The sequence below is a fragment of the Oncorhynchus keta genome, chromosome 10 (assembly GCF_023373465.1).
Source record: "Oncorhynchus keta strain PuntledgeMale-10-30-2019 chromosome 10, Oket_V2, whole genome shotgun sequence".
In the NCBI taxonomy this organism is placed as follows: Eukaryota; Metazoa; Chordata; class Actinopteri; order Salmoniformes; family Salmonidae; genus Oncorhynchus; species Oncorhynchus keta.
Window position 1 is genome coordinate 60,321,815 of NC_068430.1, and position 22,440 is coordinate 60,344,254.

Consider the following 22,440-nt stretch of genomic DNA (forward strand, 5'->3'; position numbering starts at 1 on the left):
GCTTGCAAAACCAGGATCTATTAAGTTCTAGTTTATTTATGGTAGTGCACCTTACCACAAGTAATTTCAGACCTGTTTCCTTCCTATCGATTTTGGTTAAAACACAAAGTAGAAACCCATTGTATTTGTTCAGAATATTCAAGCACCTAACATTGATTAAATCCTTTAGAACATTTAATAAAAAATATCCCAAATAATTCCTCCCAAATTCGAGAATAAAGGCTACTGACCTTGCCGCCGACTGGGAAAAGCACCGTTCGTGGGATCGAGTCACCATCCCTGTCGGTCTGGGGTGTACACCGGCCTGGTCTTTTCACCCTCAATTCAGAGGCCAGGTCTTAAATAACGGGACCCAACCCGCTCGTGCACGATTTTTGGCGTACTACCTTCAGATGGCAGGGACGGGTATTTTAGATCTGGCTCAAAGGACCAATTGTTACAGGAAATAAATTCCTCTATGTTTTAATACCCAATTAAAATTAAACATTCTGTCAATTCATAAGAATTTGTAAGACTCTTATTTGTATAAAATCGACAGAGACCAGTCTTTAAAATCAACCAGCAGCGTTTATTCTCGAGAGTACTGCCCATGATACATTTTACCACAGGTTATAAACTGAAAATGATGTCAGCGTTTTCTAACTGTTCCGTCTCTTCTTGAAACTGGTACAAAGGCTGTATAGTTCTCAAGCCTTCCCACATCGTCTAGAGCCAAGGCCAGCCTGTGTAGATAAGCATTCTAGCCAGTCTGGGGATATAGTTCATTAATTTCTACCAAGGAACAGACAGTCATTGTTCTAATTCTTGATTATATTTACACACATTATATTCAGTACTAGGATTAAAAAGAAAATTCATACATATACAGTAACATAATAGTATTCTGATGTATACATAATTAGTCGTTATTGATAAAAATTCCCTGAACAAAATATAAACCTTTTGTTGGGGATAGGGCTGTCTACTGCCCCCGCTGGAGTAATTGCGTGCCCATAGTAAACATATATTTTTTTTGTCAAAAGTTGCTAATATATGCAAATAAAAAATATTATTGAATAGAAAACACTCTAAAGCTTCTAAAATCGTTTAAATTATGTCTGTATGTAAAGCAGAACTCTCAGGGCAGTCATTCTCCCAAACTCTCTCTTGTCATCAGAAAAGTTGGCCCAACTTTGACGTCATCGCCCCCACCCTTCCCAAGCACTTACAGGTCTGGGAACAGTCTCTTTGTCTTCAGCGTGATGTCTGCTTCCAATGGGGCTTCTCATTGTGAGAATCGCGCGCTCACAAGAGTTTTGGCGGGCCGAAACCTTTCGGTCACGCGAAAAAACAGGTCACTTTCATGCGCGCTCTGCTCCGGTCCTGTCTTTTTTCCAAGATCGATTATACAATGCATGCGTTTCTGTTCGTCCTCACGATTGCTGTACACCTTTATAACATGTTAAAGCTTGATTATGAACTTAGTTTGATAAGTTTAGTCGACATATAATATGTAAGTTTGACGTTTTGGTGCGCATCCACTTGACTTTTGGCTACATTTCAACCGAAATGTGTCGTGTTTGAGAACCGAAAGACACAGACTGCAAAACTAAATGCTGTTTTTGGTAAGTATAATTCCTTCCAGGTCTTATGATGGAAGAACAGCAAAGGTAAGGGAATATTTATGTGGTAAATTTGGGTTTCTGTGGACTCCAAGATAGAGGAGCCATAATGCTACTTTTTGAGCGCCGACTCATAGTATAGCCTAGGGAACGAAACCTGTAACGTTAAAAATAAATGTAACACAGCGATTGCATTCAGAAGAAGTGTATCTAACTATATATATGTAGAACATGCATATTTAGTCAAAGTTTATGATGTGTATTCCTTGTTAGCTGACGTTATCTGCCGGAGCTATCGTCATTTCTCAGGAAATGTAAACAGACATTTAAACAGAGATTTATGGATATATATAGCATATTATTGAAAAAGACATAAATGTACTGTGTAACATGTTATATTACTGTCATCTGAGGAAGATTTCAAAAGGTTAGTGCATTATTTTTCTTTTAATCCTGCGTTTGTTGATTGCATATTTTTTTCAACTTGGCTATGCAAATTAGCTGTCTTCGGTGGTGGTTTGACATAAATATGTGCTATGTTTTCGCCGTAAAACATTTTAGAAATCTGACCTGCTGGGTAGATGAACAAGGTCTTTATCTTTCATTTGAGCCATTGGACTTGTTAATGTGTGGAGGTTAAATATTTTTGCGTTCCATGCGCCACCTTCCAGCTGAACGTGGGGGGGGGTGTTCCCAAAATGGAACCCTAGTCCCCTTCTGATTAACAAATCCAGAACCTTTAAAAAGTAGGTGCTGTCTCATCATCGTAATTGTCAAAACTAACTGTTTCCCATTCTTAGCTACGATGTGGGAGTGTCCCAAAGGTCAATACTGTTCAGCTTGTACATTAATGATCTTCCTTCTGTCTGTACTGGGTCTGAAGTTCCAATGTATGCAGATGATACAGTGATATATGCATGCAAAGAGCAAACAACAAGCTACACAAGAACACACTACAGTAATGGTCCAGATGACAAAATGGTTGAGGGACTCATGTTATCATCTCAATGTAAAACAAAACAGTCTGCATGTTCCTCACAAAGAGGACAACTGATGCCACTGAGCCAGATGGCTGTGTCAGGGGAAAAGCTCCAGGTGGTATCTGATTTGAAGTACCACGGCATCATACTTGATTCCAACCTTTCTTTTAAAAAGCAAATGAAAAAGGTAACTCACATAACCAAATTGAACCTAGCTAAGTTCCAAAACATATGAAATTGTTTGACAACAGAGGTAACAAAACGGTACTTCAAATCTATGATACTCCCCCACTTAACATACTACTTGACTAGTTGGGCCCAAGCTTGCTCTACAACAACATTCAAATCCATTCAGTCTGTCTGCAAACAGGCTCTCAAAGTGCTTGATAGGAAGCCCAATAGCTATCATCACTGTTACATTGCCAGAAAGCATGAGCTCCTGAGTTGGAAAAATCTTGTGCAATACACTGATGCCTGTCTTGTATTCAAGATTCTAAATGGCCAGGCTCCCCCTCCACTCAGTACTTTTCTTAAACGGAAAACCTAAATCTATGGCAGCAGATCCACTTTATTGTCCGGACATTGTTCCACGTAATGGAAACAGATTATAATGGTAGAATACATTAACTTCCTGCTCAAATTCACTGGTGTTACCTAAACAACAAAACCAAGCAACAATAATCAGAAACTATTACAAAACGTTTCCCGATTCAACTATTCAGACCTGAATCCCTTACAGCCAGATATAGCCTAGCGAGCACAACTAACTCTCATATTCTTACCAGTAGGAAATAAATATACCCCATACTCAAACAACGTTCTGCGCTTACCCCTATCGTAAGATTAAAAACAAACTCTACAACATTATGAAATGTCCAAGACTTTAAAAATAACATGCAATGCACCAAATTAAAAAAATACATCAGTCAATCCATAAGAATAAAAAACACATTTTTCGGTGGGCACAGCTCTATTGCAATTACATATCCGCTATTATTGGAACTCATTAGATGTAGGTAACTGTCTCTTCTTTGATTCAGTTATTGAAATACGACTCCATTCTCAATATGTTATTCCAGCAGACCATTTAGGCAACAGACAAAGTATTACATCGAAATTGCCTCGCTATTCATACTGAATGTAGTCTTTCAATTTGAACTAAGCCAGCTGTTAAAACGTAGAGTTTATATCTTAAACAAACACTGGCTGCCGTATCTTTCCAGGCAAACATACCAATAGTTTAATTACAATCAGAAACCCATTTTAGTCAATACCATATACCCAATGCTATTGAAATGACGAAGAAACCCCGTAAATAACCAAATTTACAATTGTCTGTAGACGTAAAATCAGGCACATTATAACGACACAATTCCCAGAAAATAGCCTTAATTAAATGTCCAAGCGTTTCTCCGGCGAGATTCTCACACTCGCCAAATGAATAGATTAACAGTCAACGAGTTAAATCGACATTCATTGACTAGGAAACAGATTTTGCGCTTTTTAATAAAAGTACATTTTCTCATGCAACGTATTTCAATTATCTTACTACATCACATGAATCACACAAAGCTAATTGGTTTGTTGGATACCCTAGGCTTTGTACGACGTTATAAATTACGTGGGGATTCCATCCTAAATCGCTCTAACTTTATGGAAAAATGTTTATTCAATAAATCCAGCAACACATTTTCAGGCCTTAAGGACAGTTTTATTTCAAATGTAGTACACGGACGGAGAAAATCCAATACGCGTTTTATAGTTACATCGTTAGGGTAAGTTAACCAAAAGTGGACACACTCCAATCAGTTTCTAGAGCACAATTGCCCAGACTTTGTAGACAGTTTAATAATGCTTAAACCTCATCTTTATCAAATAATCCATTAAAGATACCAACTCAAAACCTACATACGTCTACGAATGGGTGGTTTAAATTGTATCTAATTATATTCCCAGTATTACTTTATCAAATCTCTAGTGATCGATTATACACACATACAATTCATCATATGTTTATATATTCACAGAATCCATATAAAACGTAAGAAGTTCTTAGGTACTCACAACAACCATTCCATTTGATCTTTCAAGGACTCTCCATTGCTACGAAGTAGCTCTCCAAACTTTTGTTTCCTGGACAATGACCAACCCGTCATGGGATCCTCAACGGTTCTCTAACCTCCCAGAGACCACAGCAAAACGTTCTGACCATAGTTCTTGTGTGTTTTCCTTGTTTTAGTGTTGGTCAGGACATGAGCTGGGTGGGCATTCTACGTTGTGTGTCTAGTTTGTCTGTTTCTGTGTTTGGCCTGATATGGTTCTCAATCAGAGGCAGGTGTTAGTCATTGTCTCTGATTGAGAACCATATTTAGGTAGCTTGTTTTGTGTTGGGGTTTGTGGGTGATTGTTTCCTGTCTTTGTGTTTTCAGCACCAGTTAGGACTGTTTCGGTTTTGCCACGTTTATTGTTTTGTAATTTTAGCTTGTTCGCAAATAAATAATCAACTCAATTGGTGTGGTACGGATTTATTTGGTGAGACTCGGGTTTGTGCAGATTCCCGGATTATGCAACATTCAGAATGAGACTGTAGAGGAAATTGATTAATTACTGACTGTTGTAAATCGATATTCTGATATTCTTTGAGTTAATTTGGGAAAAAGAAACTCAGTAAAGCTAAAACTTTCCCATGGTGCCCCAGGTTAATGAGTTAATAATTACCTGATTCATTTAATCATGTAATTATAAACTGTTAATCATTCGACGAGCAGCACATTAATCAATACAACATCACGAAAGTAGAAAATATGTTTTTGTAACAATGAGGCTGTGGTTTTAGTTGTCTAATGAGATCATAGTAAATTGGTACGCCAATAGGTACGCCACATGAAACGCAGAGAGCATGTCATAAAGATGGATAATTCCCCCTTTCTACCCTAGGGTATAAAACATGTGAGTTAAGAATTTACATATCAGACTAGAGGACCACCCGCTGCAGCCGAGGTCCACGAGTAGTCACGACCCCGAATCGCAACACAAGATTGAAGAGGACAAAAAAAACTCTCAACAATCAATGCTACGGTTGAGTACTGTATATAAGAAGGTGAATTCAAGCAGGACCACCCGGTTATTCTCTTCAAGTCATCGTTTGTCTACACTGCTCTCATTCCCACGCTGGGATAATCTACACGGCTGATTAGCCATCCTGAGAAGACTACTCTTACAGAACGAGTGCAAGTAAACAGTCAACTAAGAGAAAGGATATTGTGACATCTTGTGGACAGTCAGAGACTTACACCCGATAACAAAAAAGACCAGACCATCCAAATATATTCAACGGAGATATCCAGCAGTGATACCCAACAGAAACCTTCAACACGTAAATACATGGATTACAATTCTTACTCATAAGAGCAGGAGTTCGGGGCAAGATGTTATGGCTAAACTAAGCATAGTTTACAAATGTTGCTTTTCTCTCTCCCTCTCTGTCTTTAATTCTCCGTCTTGTGTAACGTGTGTCATATTGTGTTATTGCGCTAGGGACCTGTTGTCAACTTGTGTGGTACGGAATGATTAGTGAGACCCGGATTTGGGCAGATTTAAAGGATTATCCGACGTTCAGAATGAGACTGACATGAGGAAATGATTGATTGCTATGGTATCAAGATTCTGATATTCTTGAGTTAATCCGAGAAACGGTAACTCATGAAACAGACTTTTCCGATGGTACCCCAGGTTACTGAGTTAATTGTTACATGATTCATCGAATCACATAATAATAAACATACTTAATTATTAGATAAATAGCATGTCATCACATTAACGATAGCAACATCACAACACAGATGTAAATACATTTGTGCACAACGTTTGAGAGAAATAAGCTTTTTAAGCATATTGAAACTTTCTGGGATCTTTTATTTCAGCTCATGAAACATGGGACCAACACTTACATGTTGCATTTATATTTTTGTTCAAATCCCTTGTGTGGCAAGTCTAAAGTTCAGGAGTAAAAATGTGTTTAACAAGTCAGTCACATAATACATTTCATGGACTCACTCTGTGTGTTATAATAGTGTTCAATGTGATTTCTGAAAGACTACCTCAGCTCTGTACCCCACACATACAATTATCTGTAATGTTCCTCGGTCGAGTAGTGAATTTCAAACACAGATTCAACCATAAAGATCAGGGCAGGGAGGTTTTCCAATGCCTCGCAAAGAAGCACCTATTAGTAGATGGGTATAAATAAAACATTCAGACATTTAATATCCCTTGAGCAAGGTGAAGTTATTAATAACACTTTGGATGGTGTATCAATACCCCCAGTCACTACAAATGTACTACCTAACTCAGTTGCCAGAGAGAAAGGAAACTGCTCAGGGATTTCACCATGTGTCCAATGGTGACTTTAAAACAGCGAAAGAGTTTAATGGCTGTGATAGTAGAAAACTGAGGATGGATCAACAACATTGTAGTTACTCCACAAAAAAAAACTAATTGACAGAGTGAAAGGAAGGAAGCCTGTACAGAATAAAAATATTCTGAAACATGCATGATGTTTGCAGTAAGGCACTAAAGTAAAACTAGAAAAAATGTGGCAAATAAATATACTTTTTTATCCTGAATACAAAGTGTTATGTTTGGGGCAAATCCAACACACATCACTGATTACCACTCTTTATATTTTCCAGCATGGTGGTGGCTGCATCATGTTATGGGTATGCTTGTCATCGGCAAAGATTAGGGTGTTTTTATGATAAAAAAGAAACGGAATAGAGCTAAGCACAGGCAAAATCCAGGAGGAAAACCTGGTCCAATTTGCTTTCCAACAGACACTGGGAGACAAATTCACCATTCAGCAGGACAATAACCTAAAACACAATGCCAAATATACACTGGAGTTGCTTACTAACATGACATTGAATGTTCCTGAGTCGCCTAGTTACAGTTTTGATTTAAATCGGCTTGAAAATCAATGGCAAGACATGAAAATGGCTGTCTAGCAATAATCAACAACCATCTTGACAGAGCTTGAAGAATTAATAAAATAATAATGGGCAAATACTGTACAATCAAGGTGTGGAATTCTCTTAGAGACTTACTCTGAAAGAGTCACAGCTGTAATCGCTGCCAAAGGTGATTCTAGCATGTATTGACTCAGGGGTTTGAATACTTATCTGATCAAGATATATTAATGTTTTAGTTCTCATTCATTTGTTGCAAATGTTAGAATTGTTTTTCCAGTTTGACATTACAGAGTATTTTGTGTAGATCATTGACACAAAAATTAAAAGTTATTCCATTTTAAACCCACTTTGTAACACAACAAAACGTGGAAAAAAGTCAAGAGGTGTGAAGACAGTGAAACAGTATGTTATTTCTGCTGAATTATTTATTTTTGAAAAGTTGTTGGTAAAGTCCAAACCACCCAGAAAAATATTTGGGGGCTTGGTAAATATGATGATTTTCACATAAGTATGCAGGTTTCTGATTTAACTTTAATATTTGAATACCTTACCTCAATTTTGTGTTCAAAATGCATAAAATTTGAAAATGCTAATTCAATTTCATATTCTGCAAAATCTAAACAATTCTTTTGCGTGTAAAAACAACTACAAGGGAAATTGTGCTTAGGGATAGACCCCTTTTTTCTCAATTTCCACCTGAATGACGTGCCCAAAGTAAACTGCCTGTAGCCCAAGCCCTGAAGCCAGAATATGCATATAATTGGTACCATTGGAAAGAAAACACTTTGATGTTTGTAGAAATTTTAAAATAATGTAGGAGAATATAACACAATAGATATGACAGGAGAAAATCCAAAGAAAAACCAACCCGATTTTTTGTTGTTGTTGAGAGACCATCCTCTTAGAAATGCAAGAGAAAGCTCATATTGTAAAATAGCTCCCTGGATGCAGTTCATATGGTTTCCACATGGTGTCAGCAGTCTATGTTCAAGGTTTCAGGCTTGTAACTTCAAAAACGAATAAGAAATAACAGTTTTTGTATGAGGACAGTCTTGAAAATCTGTGTCAATCCGCGTCATGATGGAGTTGAGCACCTACTAAAATTGTTTTCCTATTGAACATACTTCTTTCCGTATGAAATATTATAGTTTGATTACATTTTAGGGTGTCTGATGGGTAAAGATAAACATATTTTGACTTGTTGAAACAAAGTTTATGAGATAGATTTTCGGATTCCTTTCTCTGCAAGTTGAACGAGTGGATTACTCAAATCGATGGCGTCAACTAAACAGACTTCTTGGGATATAAAAAAATATTTTTATCTAACTACATGTCATCTAACTACATGTTATCGCTGGGACCCTTTGGATGACAAATCAGAGGAAGATTTTCAAAAGGTAAGTGAATATTTACTCTTTATATGGGAATGTATGAAACCTGTGCCGGTGGAAAAATATGTTGATGTGGGGGGCCGTCCTCAAACAATCGCATGGCATGTTTTCGCTGTAATAGCTACAGTAAATCGGACAGTGCAGTTAGATTAACAAGAATTTAAGGTTTCAGACACTTATGTACCTAAATGTTTAACCGCTATAATAACTATTCAAATGTATTTGAATTACGCGCCCTCCAGTTTCACTGGAAGTTGTCCTGATGGCGGGACACCTATCCTTAAGAAGTTTTAATTTATTCCAATTTCCTAATATTTTTTCTCAACTATAGAATGGTAAATTCTTGCATCAACTTGACATATGGCTTCGTTTTTCGAGATTTGTGTGGGTAATTCAATGTATTATGTTTTTACACAATGTTGCATGTTTGAAGAAATAAAATGATATTTTTATATTAGTATTTCGAGGTTGCTGTGCTATGAGGTGTTGTGGATCATGATGAACGTATATCAAAACTCTCGTGCAAATTGACGTTCAAAGATGTCATTAACCATTCCCACCAGAGCTAATTCACACACATCACCCTTAATGTCAGAGGCAAATGTAGCATCATAAAATGCTTGCAGCTCTACCACCACTTACTGCTAGTAGAATGAGCACTTTGTTCTACAATGACTGCTAAAGTGGGTTAAATGGCTAATAATGAAAAACATGAAAAAAATATGAAACATTAAAACATGATCACAGAAAGCTGGTTTAACGTTTAGATGACTCTGACTGTCACGCCCTGACCATAGCTTGGTTCTCTATGGTGTTTAGGGCAGAGTGTGACTACGGGGGTGTTCTAGTCATTGTTTTTCTATGTTTTTGATTTTGTCTGGTTCCCAATTAGAGGCAGCTGGTAATCATTGCCTCCAATTGGGGATCAGATTTAGGAAGCCCTTTCTCCCACCTGTTTTGTGGGATATTGTTTTGTGTATGTGCATGTAGCACCACTGATGTCACGTTTCGTTGTTTGTTTTGTTTGGAAGTTTCGCTTTATTAAAAGGTGTGGAACTTTAATCACGCTGTGCCTTGGTCCGTCTTTCCACACGACACTGACCATCAAAATAGTCTGTTAACCCCACTATTTTCATACTAATCTGGAGTTATTATTTTCATTTATGATGATCTTTAGTTTATGGAGGTAGTAGATAAGTAAAACAAAGGATCGTCTCTTGATCTAATTAAATGAAGTTCCACTTTTCAGCCCTTCCAGCCTGTATTTGAAGTATTTATATTGATAGTGATTGCATTTTAAATTATATACTAGGCCTACACAGTATGTCTCATGTGATATGATGACCTATTCTTTGGGGAATTTATCATCAATACATTATTTCTCGTGTGGGGATGTTGTTGTCTTTTGATTTCAGGGAGAGACACATGCCTTCCCAAGGGATAGCAATGCATTTTGCCTGATGTGGACCATAAGTGGGTGTCCAAGGCATTGTTCAGGTGGTCGGGGAATGGGATTCCAGAGATGGATGTTGCCAGGGTTGACAAAATGTGGTGGGACCGCCCTCCACCACCATCTGCAGCTCAGTAGAGATGGAGAGGTACTTTTCCAGTCCTCTGCTGCTCTAGATGCCCAGGAACCTCTGGTAGGTACAGCTATATTGCCCACATTTTGTGCAGTAGGAAGTTCATCAGTTGGAACACCGTTACACGCAAATACTGGTAATGGCAATATAATTTTTATGTAATTAATCATCTAATGCAGCTTTTATATTTAAAACAAACAGCAACACATTTCTCTTTGTGAAATGTTATTATAGAATTATTCCATTCCATCCGGTCTTGTCACGCCCTGGTCTAAGTATTTTGTGTTTTTCTTCATGTATTGGGTCAGGCCAGGGTGTGGCATGGAGTTTTTGTATTGTGGTGTGTTTTGTCTTGGGGTTTTGGTGTGTATGTATTTGGGATTGTAGCTAGTGGGGTTATCTAGCAAAGTCTATGGCTGTCTGGAGTGGTTCTCAATCAGAGGCAGGTGCATATTGTTGTCTCTGATTGGGAACCATATTTAGGCAGCCATATTCTTTGAGTTTGTGGTGGGTGATTTGTCCTGAGTGTCTTGATGTCCTTAGTCTGTGTTAGTTTGCACCAGTTAAGGCTGTTTCAGTTTTCACTACGTTTATTGTTTTGTAGAGTTTGTGTTTTGGATTTGTGTTACGTTGTGTGATTAAACATGGATCGCAATATACACGCTGCAGTTTGGTCCGACGCTCCTTCACCACATGAAAACCGTGACAGGTCTATTCTCATATATTTCTGCAGTTTTTGTTTCTTTAGGGGAGCTGATGGCTTTGGAGTACCTCTTTGATCTGACTGGTTTGGTGCTGCAGGATTACAAGGAGCTGGAGATTCTGATGTCCAAGGGGAGGATGGGCTTTGTGGAGCTTGTGGAATTTCAGGACCTGACAGTTCCAGTGCTGGAGACAGACCTGCCTCTCGTTGGCACCTTTCGTCCTGTTCTACCAGCCTCCGGTCCACAGCTGCATCAGTTAGTCTCCTGTCCTCCACGGGCTACTTCAGGACCTGGGCCTCTATCCTCCACACCTGTGCTTGTCAGTCCCCTGTCCTATGTTCCTGTTCGGGCTAATGTTACTCCTTAGTCCATGGACCATCAATTATATATATATTTTTGTTGTTGTTGTTGTTGTTGAATTTTTACCCCTTTTTTTCTGCCCAATTTCGTGGTATCCAATTGTTAGTAGTTACTATCTTGTCTCATCGCTACAACTCCCGTACGGGCTCGGGAGAGACGGGGGTTGAAAGTCATGCGTCCTCCGATACACAACCCAACCAAGCCGCACTGCTTCTTAACACAGCGCGCATCCAACCTTGAAGCTAGCCGCACCATTGTGTCGGCGGAAACACCATGCACCTGGCAACCTTGGTTAGTGCGCACTGTGCCCGGCCCGCCACAGGAGTCGCTGGTGCAAGATAAAACAAGGATATCCCTACTGGCCAAACCCTCCCTAACCCGGACGACGCTAGGCCAGTTGTGCGTCGCCCCACGGACCTCCTGGTCACTGCCGGTTACGACAGAGCCTGGGTGCAAACCCAGAGTCTCTGGTGGCACAGCTGGCGCTGCAGTACAGCGCCCTTAACCACTGCGCCGCCTTCAATTATATACAAATAATATATATATATTTTTCATTGAGTAACTCAAGTTGAAGGCCAAATGGGTTTATATTAGCTTTATAACTTATTCTGTGTGCGATTTTAAAATACTCGGTTGAAGGACATACACCTGGTTTATTTGAAACAATTACTGTTACCATGAAAAAAATATTTACAGAAAGATTGCCATTTTTCTATTTACTATAATGGGGATCCTGTTTTCTGCTAACAGTACCGCAGTTGGCCATGAACTTCCATGGCTTCAATGAGAGGGGAAAGTTGTTCTCCGGTTGGATCAAAGATTGTGTATCATATTGACAAGATAGTCGTGTGATCGCTCTAACAATGGAAATAGATGTCTTCAAAGATGGGAGAAAGCGAGATCAGGTGGGACCATTCTAGCCAATGAGAGGGCAGATATGCGTGTGAACAACAGGCCATAGAGATTGAGGACTCATATTTGTATCGGTGCCATCATAGCGTCTGTGACAGCATGGGCAGCGCCATTAAGGCTCCATTTTAAAGGAGTCAATTGTCCCAACTCATAAGAATCCCCACCCCGTTGGCTACTTTAAAATCGTGGAAGCTCTCCATTGCAGTGTCCATGCTAAAACAGGTTATATCCATGATACGTCCTCTATCTATCTTTATGACAACAGGCACAACTCCAACATAAAGTTGTTTTTTTCAAAGTTGCCGAAATGCCATTTGCATCCATATCAGTGCATTCCTAACAACCTAACCATTACGAAACTCCTTTTCGATCAAATAAGCCTCGCTTAGAAAATTAGCAATTACATTTTTTTGTTGACCAAATTTGACACTCTCATTGACCTCACTTCGTGGGCTTATCTTCATGGAGAGATTTTGGGCTGAGTAAAACCTCTTCCTCTCTGGCTGGATTCACTCCCGGGCCTCTGTTTCCCACCCTTTCCATCAGCTGGGCAATCTGCAACTGCTACTTCCATTTGTGGACTTTTAAATTAATAATATAAAGCCATTGACTCTTGAAAATTATAACCTATAAATGCCTCATGTGCATAGATCAACTGTTTAACCCACAGACTAAACAACGAAGCCATCGATGACGTCACCCCATTGTTTCCTATGAGAATGCTTAGTGGCACATTTAAAGATCAAGAAGTGTCATTTCAGCGTGTCACCATCTTGCTACATGAAGGAGTTTAAAAAAACCATTGCATGTGCAGTTTGAGCGCTTCTCTAGGAAGTGACATTGCAGGCTAGCTCAGTGCTGCCTCCTCCATTGAGTCAGGGGAGAATGACTGCCCCCTATAGCATTGAGGATTTCATGTTGAAGGCCGACCGAAGCACGGCATGTATTGTTTCCAGAAAACACAATCCCCCATTATAGTGAATGAGGAAACGGCGATCTATGTGGTCAATATTCATGGGTATACAAAAAAACAAACATTGAACACAATCATGGTACCAATAATTGGTTCTAATACACTAGGTGTATGTCTTTCAACGGATTCTTTTGAAATTGCACACAGAAGAAGTTATAAGGACAATTTAGTTGCTAATGGCAGCCTGCAGTACCTCGGTCGGCTTTCAACTTGAAATCCTCAATGCGAGGGGGCAGTCGTTCTCCCCTGGTCTAAGATACATATTACTGTATTCCTTTACAGGATTTGGACTTTTTGCACTTCAGAAATGTTTAGATATTTACCATTTTGAAAATGTCAAAATATTAATCTGATTGTATAAAAATGTCCTTTAACCCTATCAGGACCCAAAAGCTATGTTTGTTTTACTTACTTATTTGTTGACAATGTAATTGTAAACAGACACTGTATAGCTTCAAAACATGGTTAAAACGATCATTTTGATCTCAGTGATGGTCAGTCCTTGCATCCATAGCCCCGACTAAAGGGTGACCGCTTTGTTATTGTGTTAACTGCAGATTGCCGTTTCATGAATCTCTTCTGGTTGACCTGCACACACAGAGACGTTTAAAGGACATTTTATACAATCAGATTCATATTTTGTCATTTTTTCAAAATGGTAAAAATCTAAACATTTTTGAAGGGCAAAATGTCCAAATATTGTAAGAGAATACAGAAATATGTATCTTAAGGTTTTGTCAATACAGTATCAGCTAAATGTACCAGAAGGGGGAGACAACTTTCTGTTTATCAGAAACATCTATTTGACCAAATACCCAACTCCTAACGTCATACACAATCATGTACATACCAATAACAACTCTACTGATTTCCCTGAAGAAAGCTAGGTTTCAAAACTTTTATTTTCTGCGACAGAACTAATTCAGCCATGGTACACATTACAGATTGTGTACGTCCCTCCTGTTTTTCGTGCACAATGAAAGAAAAATCATGACATTCAAATACATTTTAACAGCAAACAAATACATTTAAAACAAAAACCCTGATAAATAAAATAAAACACTCAATGAAACCTAGAACAAGCATTATGAGAGAAATATGGTGCTCTTATTACCTAGCCTGGTGGTCCAGTCTGTTTACGCTTTTGCCAACTCCTCTCTGTGTTCGTTCCTTGTCATACAGGATGTACACTACATGACCAAAGGTATGTGGACACCTGCTCGTTGAGCATCTCATTCCAAAATCATGGGCATTAAAATAGAGTTGGTCCCCCCTTTGCTGCTATAACAGCCTCCATTCTGCTAGGAAGGCTTTACACTAGATATTGGAACATTGCTGCGGGGACTTGGGCACTGATGTTGGGCAATTAGGCCTGGCTCGCAGTCGGCGTTTCAATTCATCCCAAAGGTTCGATGGGGTTGAGGTCAGGGCTCTGTGCATGCCAGTCAAGTTCTTCCACACCGATCTCGACAAAATATTTCTATATGGACCTCGCTTTGTGCACGGGGGCATTGTCATGTGAAACAGGAAAGTTCCTTCCCCAAATTGTTGCCACAAAGTGGAAAGCACATAATTGTCTAGAATGTCATTGTATGCTGTAGTGTCAACATTTCCCTTCACTGGAACTAAGGGGCCTAGCCCGAATCATGAAAACAGCCCTAGACCATTATTCCTCCTCCACCAAACTTTACAGTTGGCACTATGCATTGGGGCAGATAGTGTTCTCCTGGCATCTGCCAAACCCAGATTCATCCATCAGACTGCCAGATGGTGAAGGGTGATTCATCACTCCAAAGAACGCATTTCCACTGCTCCAGAGTCCAATGGCGATGAGCTTTACACCACTCCAGCCGACGCTTGAAATTGACCGTGGTGATCTTAAGCTTGTGTGCGACTGCTCGGCCATGGAAACCCATTTCATGAAGATCTTGACGCTGCCTCCAGAGGCAGTTTGGAACTCCCTAGTGAGTGTTGCAACTGAGGACAGACGATTTTCACGCGCTGCGCACTTCAGCACTCGGCGGTCCCGTTCTGTGAGCTTGTGTGGCCTACCACTTCGCAGCTGAGTCGTTGTTGTACCTACATGTTTCCACTTCACAATAACAGCACGTACAATTGAGCGGGGCAGCACTTGCAGGGCAGAAATTTGATTAACTGACTTGCTGTTAATTCGGCATCCTATGACGGTGCCATGTTGAAAGTCACTGAGCTCTTCAGTAAGGCCATTCTACTGCCAATGTTTGTCTATGGCTTTGTGATCGATTTAATACACCTGTCAGGAACTGGTGTTTGCTGAAATACATGAATCCACTAATTTGAAGGGGTTTCCATATGTATATATAGTGTATGTGTAGCTTGACAAGGACAGAATAGAAAGTTGGCTTACAGCACAGTTACAGAAGGGGACCAGGCTATACAGTATACATGACCAATGTTAATACATAAAACAACGAGTCTAGAGGTGGGCCTAGGCTTGTGACAAGCTGAGGAAGAGTGAATCAATCAAATATTGTCAATGTGTGTGACATCACTAATAGGAACAATGAGAAAGGTGAAATAAACAGATGCTATAATATGGCTATTTTTTACGCATCAGCTGTCCTAATAGTGAATCAATGTGCTTAATGTGAGAGAAAACAAATTGGGCTCGATTCCTTTTGTTTTGTTTAAACCAGTCAAAACTGTGCAAGAAGTTACATGCATTCACACAATACTGATAAAGTGATACTTCTTTTTTAGGTTTGGCTGAATTCACTCTGTAGTATGTATCCGTTTTGGCCCCTGAATGATGACAAGACAACTTCCATTGCAAGAAAGGATATAAATGCCTCTTCAAGGACCTTGAGAACCACCCAGACTCATTCAGAACTATAGAGGAAAAGAGGGGTGAAAGTCAATTCAAACGCAGCTCCCCTGGAAGGTAACATTAGCTATTCGTGTGTCCCCAAAGGGTAGGAAAATAAATAGCTTGAATCTTGTATTTTCAACATTGAGGCCAACTACCTCACTTTGACAACACTGTACACTATATACAAAAAAGATAACACAGACAAAAGTACTGCTTCGTCTTTTCCTCAAACTTGACATCAGCAAACTCAAGCAGAGCAATGTCGTTTTGGACAGAACGAATAACTATCATCAACACAAGAGTATGAGATATTGCCTTTCATACAAATAAGAAAATGATTTGTTCACATTACTGTAAAGAGTGTAGTCTTTCAGATGACATTGTTCCAGGAGCAAACACACAAAAACAAACTTAATGAACCCAAATCCATTACTACTCATTATCAAAATGTGTCCCCTAATGTTAATGATAACTCTGGCTTATTATATACACTTATGTTTACACTCATGCATATAGTTTACAAGTAGCACATTGATAATCCAACATTGAGGATTATTCAGACATAGACAACACGAGGTATAGACAACACTAGCACACTATGCTCACCACAGCGCTAAAGTGAACATCGCCGCACACCTGGACAAGGAATCAACAACAATGTATGACTAAACTTGACACACAAGACATTCTTGACTTTTCTATGAAAGAAGCACAACTGTAGAGTTTTTGTTGTTTTCTCTGTCACCTGCAGTAGTTAACAGACAAAATGAAAGATGCTAGGGACATCAAATATATAAAAGGGATTGGCAGTCTCTGTCTTGGAGATCTTGATAGCTTACTTCAGGGATGAGCAATGGACCTCATCATGAGGGACTGCAGTAGCTCGTGGGTCTGCGTACCCACATCAATACCACCCCCCCGCGAACAAAACATTTTAGCGAACCCCTCATGACAGCGAAGAGAAACATTTAAAGTTTTTAAGTTAATTTCCTGCAATTCTACACATGTTGCCATGGGGTGTAGAGAAATTTTGCCGTTTTAAAGCAAGTTTGCTGCAATTCCACACATTTTGCAACAGGGCAGAGAGAATAGTTTTTTATTTTACGACTAATTTAATGCAGTTCTACTAATTTTGCCATGGGGCGGAGAGAAATATTTGCAGTTTTATAGCTAATTTCATGCAATTCTACCAATTTTGCCATCGGGTGGAGGCTGATGCACAACCAAATGTCGAAATTGCACCTTGTGTATCCTATTATTCTAACTCTCAACTGTAAATTGAGACTCCAACGAAGCTCCTAAGAATTGATTTATTTATTTTTATATATTGGTCCGCAGGCCTATCCAAGGAAGTTGCCCATCCAAGGCATATTATACATTTTCTGGACTTTATCGTCTTACTACAATGGAAGTCCTATTCACCCAAATATGGAAGATCCATACTGTATCCTTGTCTTAGGATATCATTGTTGTCATAAGAGGTCTGATAAGAATCAAAAGATCTTCAACTCAACTAACCACGCTAGAAAAGGCTGATTCATTTTCCTAAAAACATTTTCAAAAAGCTTTCACTGAAAGATATCTAGGCTCATTCCTTCCAATTATATATTTTCTGTTGATAAAACTTGATTTCAATTTACACTGTTTAGTTTGTTTTACAATGATATTTAATTAGTAAATTGTGTTAAATCTATTTTAGTGAAAATTCAGATGCCCTTTTGACAAAACATCTCTGTGTATTATTCTGTGATATTCTCATCTTTTACACTTGTCTCCACTATATAACATTCTCACAATCTCTTCATTGTAAAAATGGTCTGTTAGCAGACAAAGCCGACTGAATGAAATATGTTTAACACAATTAAAAGAAAGATCATAGAAGACATTATAGGATATACAGTAAATACATTTCACAAAGCCTTAGTGCTTATTTCACTGTCACACCCTGACCATAGTTTGCTTTGTATGTTTCTATGCTTTGTTTGGTCAGGGTGTGATCTGAGTGGGCATTCTATGTTGTGTGTCTAGTTTGTCTGTTTCTGTGTTTGGCCTGATATGGTTCTCAATCAGAGGCAGGTGTTAGTCATTGTCTCTGATTGGGAACCATATTTAGGTAACCTGTTTGGTGTTGGGTTTTGTGGGTGATTGTCTCCTGTGTCAGTGTTTGTGTCACATGGGACTGTTTTGGGTTTACACATTTGTTTTTTTGGTAGTTTATTCATGTATAGTTTTCTTATTAAAAACAAACATGAATTTCAACCACGCTGCATTTTGGTCCTCCACTCCTTTGACAGAAGAATCCCGTTACACAACTCTAATTCATAATTTATTGACTTGTCTAGTATAATAGTATTGTCGCTGATAAATGTTTCATGGGGAATTCCTAAAAATATATAACATGTGCATTAGTGACATTTTATATCAAGACATTCTTCTAGTAAAGAAAGGTTCCTTTAGTGTCTGTAGTATTGGAGATGTAGTCATGACTGCAACTGTACTGTGTAGACATAACAGGAGTTATAGTCTCATTTAGGTATTTACCTCAGTAACTATGTATTTATCATCCATATGCCCTTCGCATTTAAACAACCACTCACATTTCTGTGTTACAGGAATATTATGACATATTTGTCTAGTGTATTTTTTTGGGGGGGGGGGGCGCACTGAATCGAAATTGTGGACGCCAGCCAGCAGCACTTTTAGGCATAGCTTTGAAGTTCTTTATAACCAAACAAGCAAGTTTTTTGCTTCATCTGAAATTACATTTGTGGATACACAGCCTTAGGAGTCTTGATCCAATGAAAGTCAACAGAGAGCTTCCATTTAAAATAAAAGCTGCAACAACAGGATTGAAGGAGCTAGAGGACAAACACTAAATTAATAGTTAGAAAAACAAAAACAGAATCCCTCCGTTTTCACGTTTGAATTTTTTTGGGCCACCATCCTGTTGGTTTAGAGGCCTTTAGTTGTAGTAGTGGATTCTTCACATGTCTTGGATGTGGCAGTAGCTGGCTAAAGCATTGGAAGTCATGGATGTTAGATTTAGGACAACGGGACGTGGTAGTCAATGGCGTAGGAGACCTGCCTCCAAAAACCTTGGATTTAATCGTACATAGTTCAGAGGTCTTGGATGAAAGCGATAATTATTATAATTTTTTTCAATCTTTCAATTTCATTTTAGAAGCTTTCAAATACTTTTGAATAGCTTTATAAAGACCTTTTATACTAAGAAGCTTTCGAAGATCTTTCTGAAGCTTTTGAAGACTCTAGAAGCTAAAGCTTTCAAAGATCTTTTAAATATTGCTTTTTGAATCTTGCTTTCAGATCCTTTATAGAGAAGTTAGAAGCCCTTGATGTGGCAATAAGCTTCCAGGGAGGAGAATACGATGTACATGAGCCACAGGCTGAAGAAGAGACAGGTGGTTGCGATTTTGGGGCCCCGGGGCCCACCCAGCTCGCCCCCAATCTCAGGCCGGCGCCGGTACATCAGCACGGCCACGGCGACAAAGGCGAAGATGGTGAATAGGGTGACGGAGAAGGCCAGGGTGCCCGGATCCACCCGGAAGTCATTTCCCTTGGAATTGTGGTAGATGGCGGCGATGGACCAGGCCACGCCGATCCCCAAGAAGACGTTGACGGCATTGCTGCCCGTTACGTTGCCGATGGAGGCGTCGGCATACTGGTCCTGGATTGCAGCTACCTTGCTGGCAAACGTGTCTGGGGGAGTGAGAGAGAGATAAAGAGAAAGGGAAAGGAAGAAAAATAAGAATTGTGAATGGAGGTAGGGTGACATGGATCCAAAATTAGATGTCCATGCATGACAAGAGATATGACATAGTGTACTACTCAAGAACACTTCATACAAAGCACTGCTTTTAGGAGTGACAATGCCTAATTGTGATAAAACCCTGTCATGAGAGTGTAGAGTTAGATGGTGTATGTTACTAACCTGGCGTCCCAATGCCGCAAACACTAGATCGGTGACAGAGTCCTAATAAGACCCACCGTGTGTGTATACATGTCTGTGTGTATTGTGGCATGTATGGAACACACCTGGCACAGACGTCCCGAGCGCCACAAACACCACGGCGGTCACGGAGTCCTTGAGGCCCACGGTACAGCCAAAGTGGGAGGCCAGGTCTCCAATGAAGGCGGTGAGCAGGCCAATCATACTGATGGAGACCACGAAGCAGGCCCAGCCGTTCCAGTAGTCGGTGGGCGGCACAAAGGCAAACAGGAGCTTCCAGAAGACGGTGAGGAAGTGCATGACGTAATCAAAGCAGGAGGGCAGCTTCTCCTCGCCGCACTCGTCCTCATCATCATCGCCTGAGACATTTCGAGGGGAGGACAGATGTGTTGTAACCCCAGCTTCGTAGTTGAATTTCAACATTTAACATGTTTAAAACCTCTGCTACAATGTTAAGTTTCTCTGCAATGTAAGTAAACAAGTCTTAAACTGTGAGTGGACCAGGAGAAACTAGCCACCACTAATCCATTCTAAATTAAAACACAGACGTTCAGGCAGTCCTAGTAGCGTTAGCCCCACTCTCTCCACTCCTTACAGACTGTGTGGAGAGTGAATTTCCACATTACACAAATAATGAAGCCTCTTATCACATCAAGTCGGGACAGTGAGCCACATCTCTACTCACTGAAGCCATGGGAGAGTTCATTAGGGTGACTGACAGCGTGGCTTAAAATAGCTGATGGGCAAAATCCATCTGAATGCGTTTCTCTGCATGGGAGCAGGAAATGGTCACATTTTGTGTGTGAGTGTGTGTCTGTGTTTGTGTGTATTTTTGCTAATACAATACATGTCGTGTCCATGAGTATGTCTCAAGACATAGGCCTGCATTTCAATACCTGTTTCAATGCTTGTTTCTATGCATACGTGGGGGCGTGTGTGTTTTATAGTATGTGAAATTTCAAAATGTTTGGATGCTTTAAATGGCAGGATGCCATACTAATTTCAGCTTGTCAGCTAGTAGAATTCACCGTACACTTTTGAGGAAGATAATCTTCAGCTGATAATCAGCTGAGGGGACGTGCTGTACCAAAAAGAACGAAAGGCGGGAATAAACGTGATTGCTCATTAGATGATGCATTCTCAGGAGCCTACTATGCTGATATTTGTTGCTTACTGAATTTGTTTATTTTCTAAACAGTATGTGGTACTAGCACACAATATGCAGTTTAAGTAAGTAGTAGGAAAGCCTGATTCTGGACATGGCCACAAACACACGGCCACACACATACATGTAGTTTAGAACCCCACGAGCAGACTAATTCACTACATGGACTTTTTAATGATCGCATTACTAGCCCTGGAGGAATCTCCTCTGGAGTGCACCCCCATGTCTAACAAGCTTTGTCTTCTTCACTCAGGCTCTCAGTGGAACTTTGTGTGTGTGTGAGATATGTGTATATGTGATTGTGTGTGTGAGTTTGTGTGGGTGTGTGTGTGTGTGTGTGTGTGTTGCTTGATGAGTTCGTTGTGCTTCGGCGCTGCTCCGCTGATAAATCAACAGTGCATTGAAATGTGCTTCGGATGGCATTGTGGCTAGGGTGATTGTGTAGCCAATTAAGACAAATGTGATATGAAAGGAAAATAACATCTTTTGGACAAGATTTGATTTAGCTCTGAATACATAATCCCGTATTGTTGTCCAAGAATCAGAATGTAGGTTGCGTCCCAAATGGCAACCTACTCCCTATAGTACACTACTTTTCAACAGAGCCCTATAGGCCTTGGTCAAAAAGTAGTGCACTATAAAGGGAATATGATGCCATTTGGGACGCATGATGGTGTTATGTTTAAGAGGCTACCCTGCACTTCCTAGACCTAGGGAGTGTTCCCCTGCCACTCTAGTGTGGCTTGCTCTTTTGGGCTTTAGGCCTGGTTTGTTTGTTAGGCAATTTGTTACAAACACTTTTCTAAAAAAAAAAGCTCTATAGGCTGCCAATGAAATGATTGATTGATTTATCTGCTTACCAGAGCTGACTGTGATAGCTTCCATAAACTGCTGCCTCCAGCTATTGGTTCCAATCAATAGAGCCAAGTTGGTCTTCTTAATCAGCTTATCCACTGTGTTCTGTGGGGCACCAGAAGAGAATATTTTAG

General features: G+C 39.8%; 1 protein-coding gene across 10 annotated transcripts in view; it reads right to left on the bottom strand.

The window, feature by feature from the left end:
- Positions 1-14,355: 14,355 nt before the first annotated feature.
- slc8a1a (solute carrier family 8 member 1a) overlaps positions 14,356-22,440 on the bottom strand; it is a 47,823-nt gene continuing 39,738 nt past the window's right edge. For all 10 annotated transcript variants that reach the window (XM_035778857.2, XM_035778859.2, XM_035778860.2 and 7 more), the window contains 3 exons: positions 22,312-22,411; positions 20,373-20,645; positions 14,356-20,036 (listed from right to left, as the gene is read on the bottom strand). In XM_035778857.2, coding sequence (XP_035634750.1) covers positions 19,660-20,036; positions 20,373-20,645; positions 22,312-22,411 — 750 coding nt within the window. In that variant the 3' untranslated portion in view covers positions 14,356-19,659. The remainder of the gene's footprint in view (positions 20,037-20,372; positions 20,646-22,311; positions 22,412-22,440) is intronic.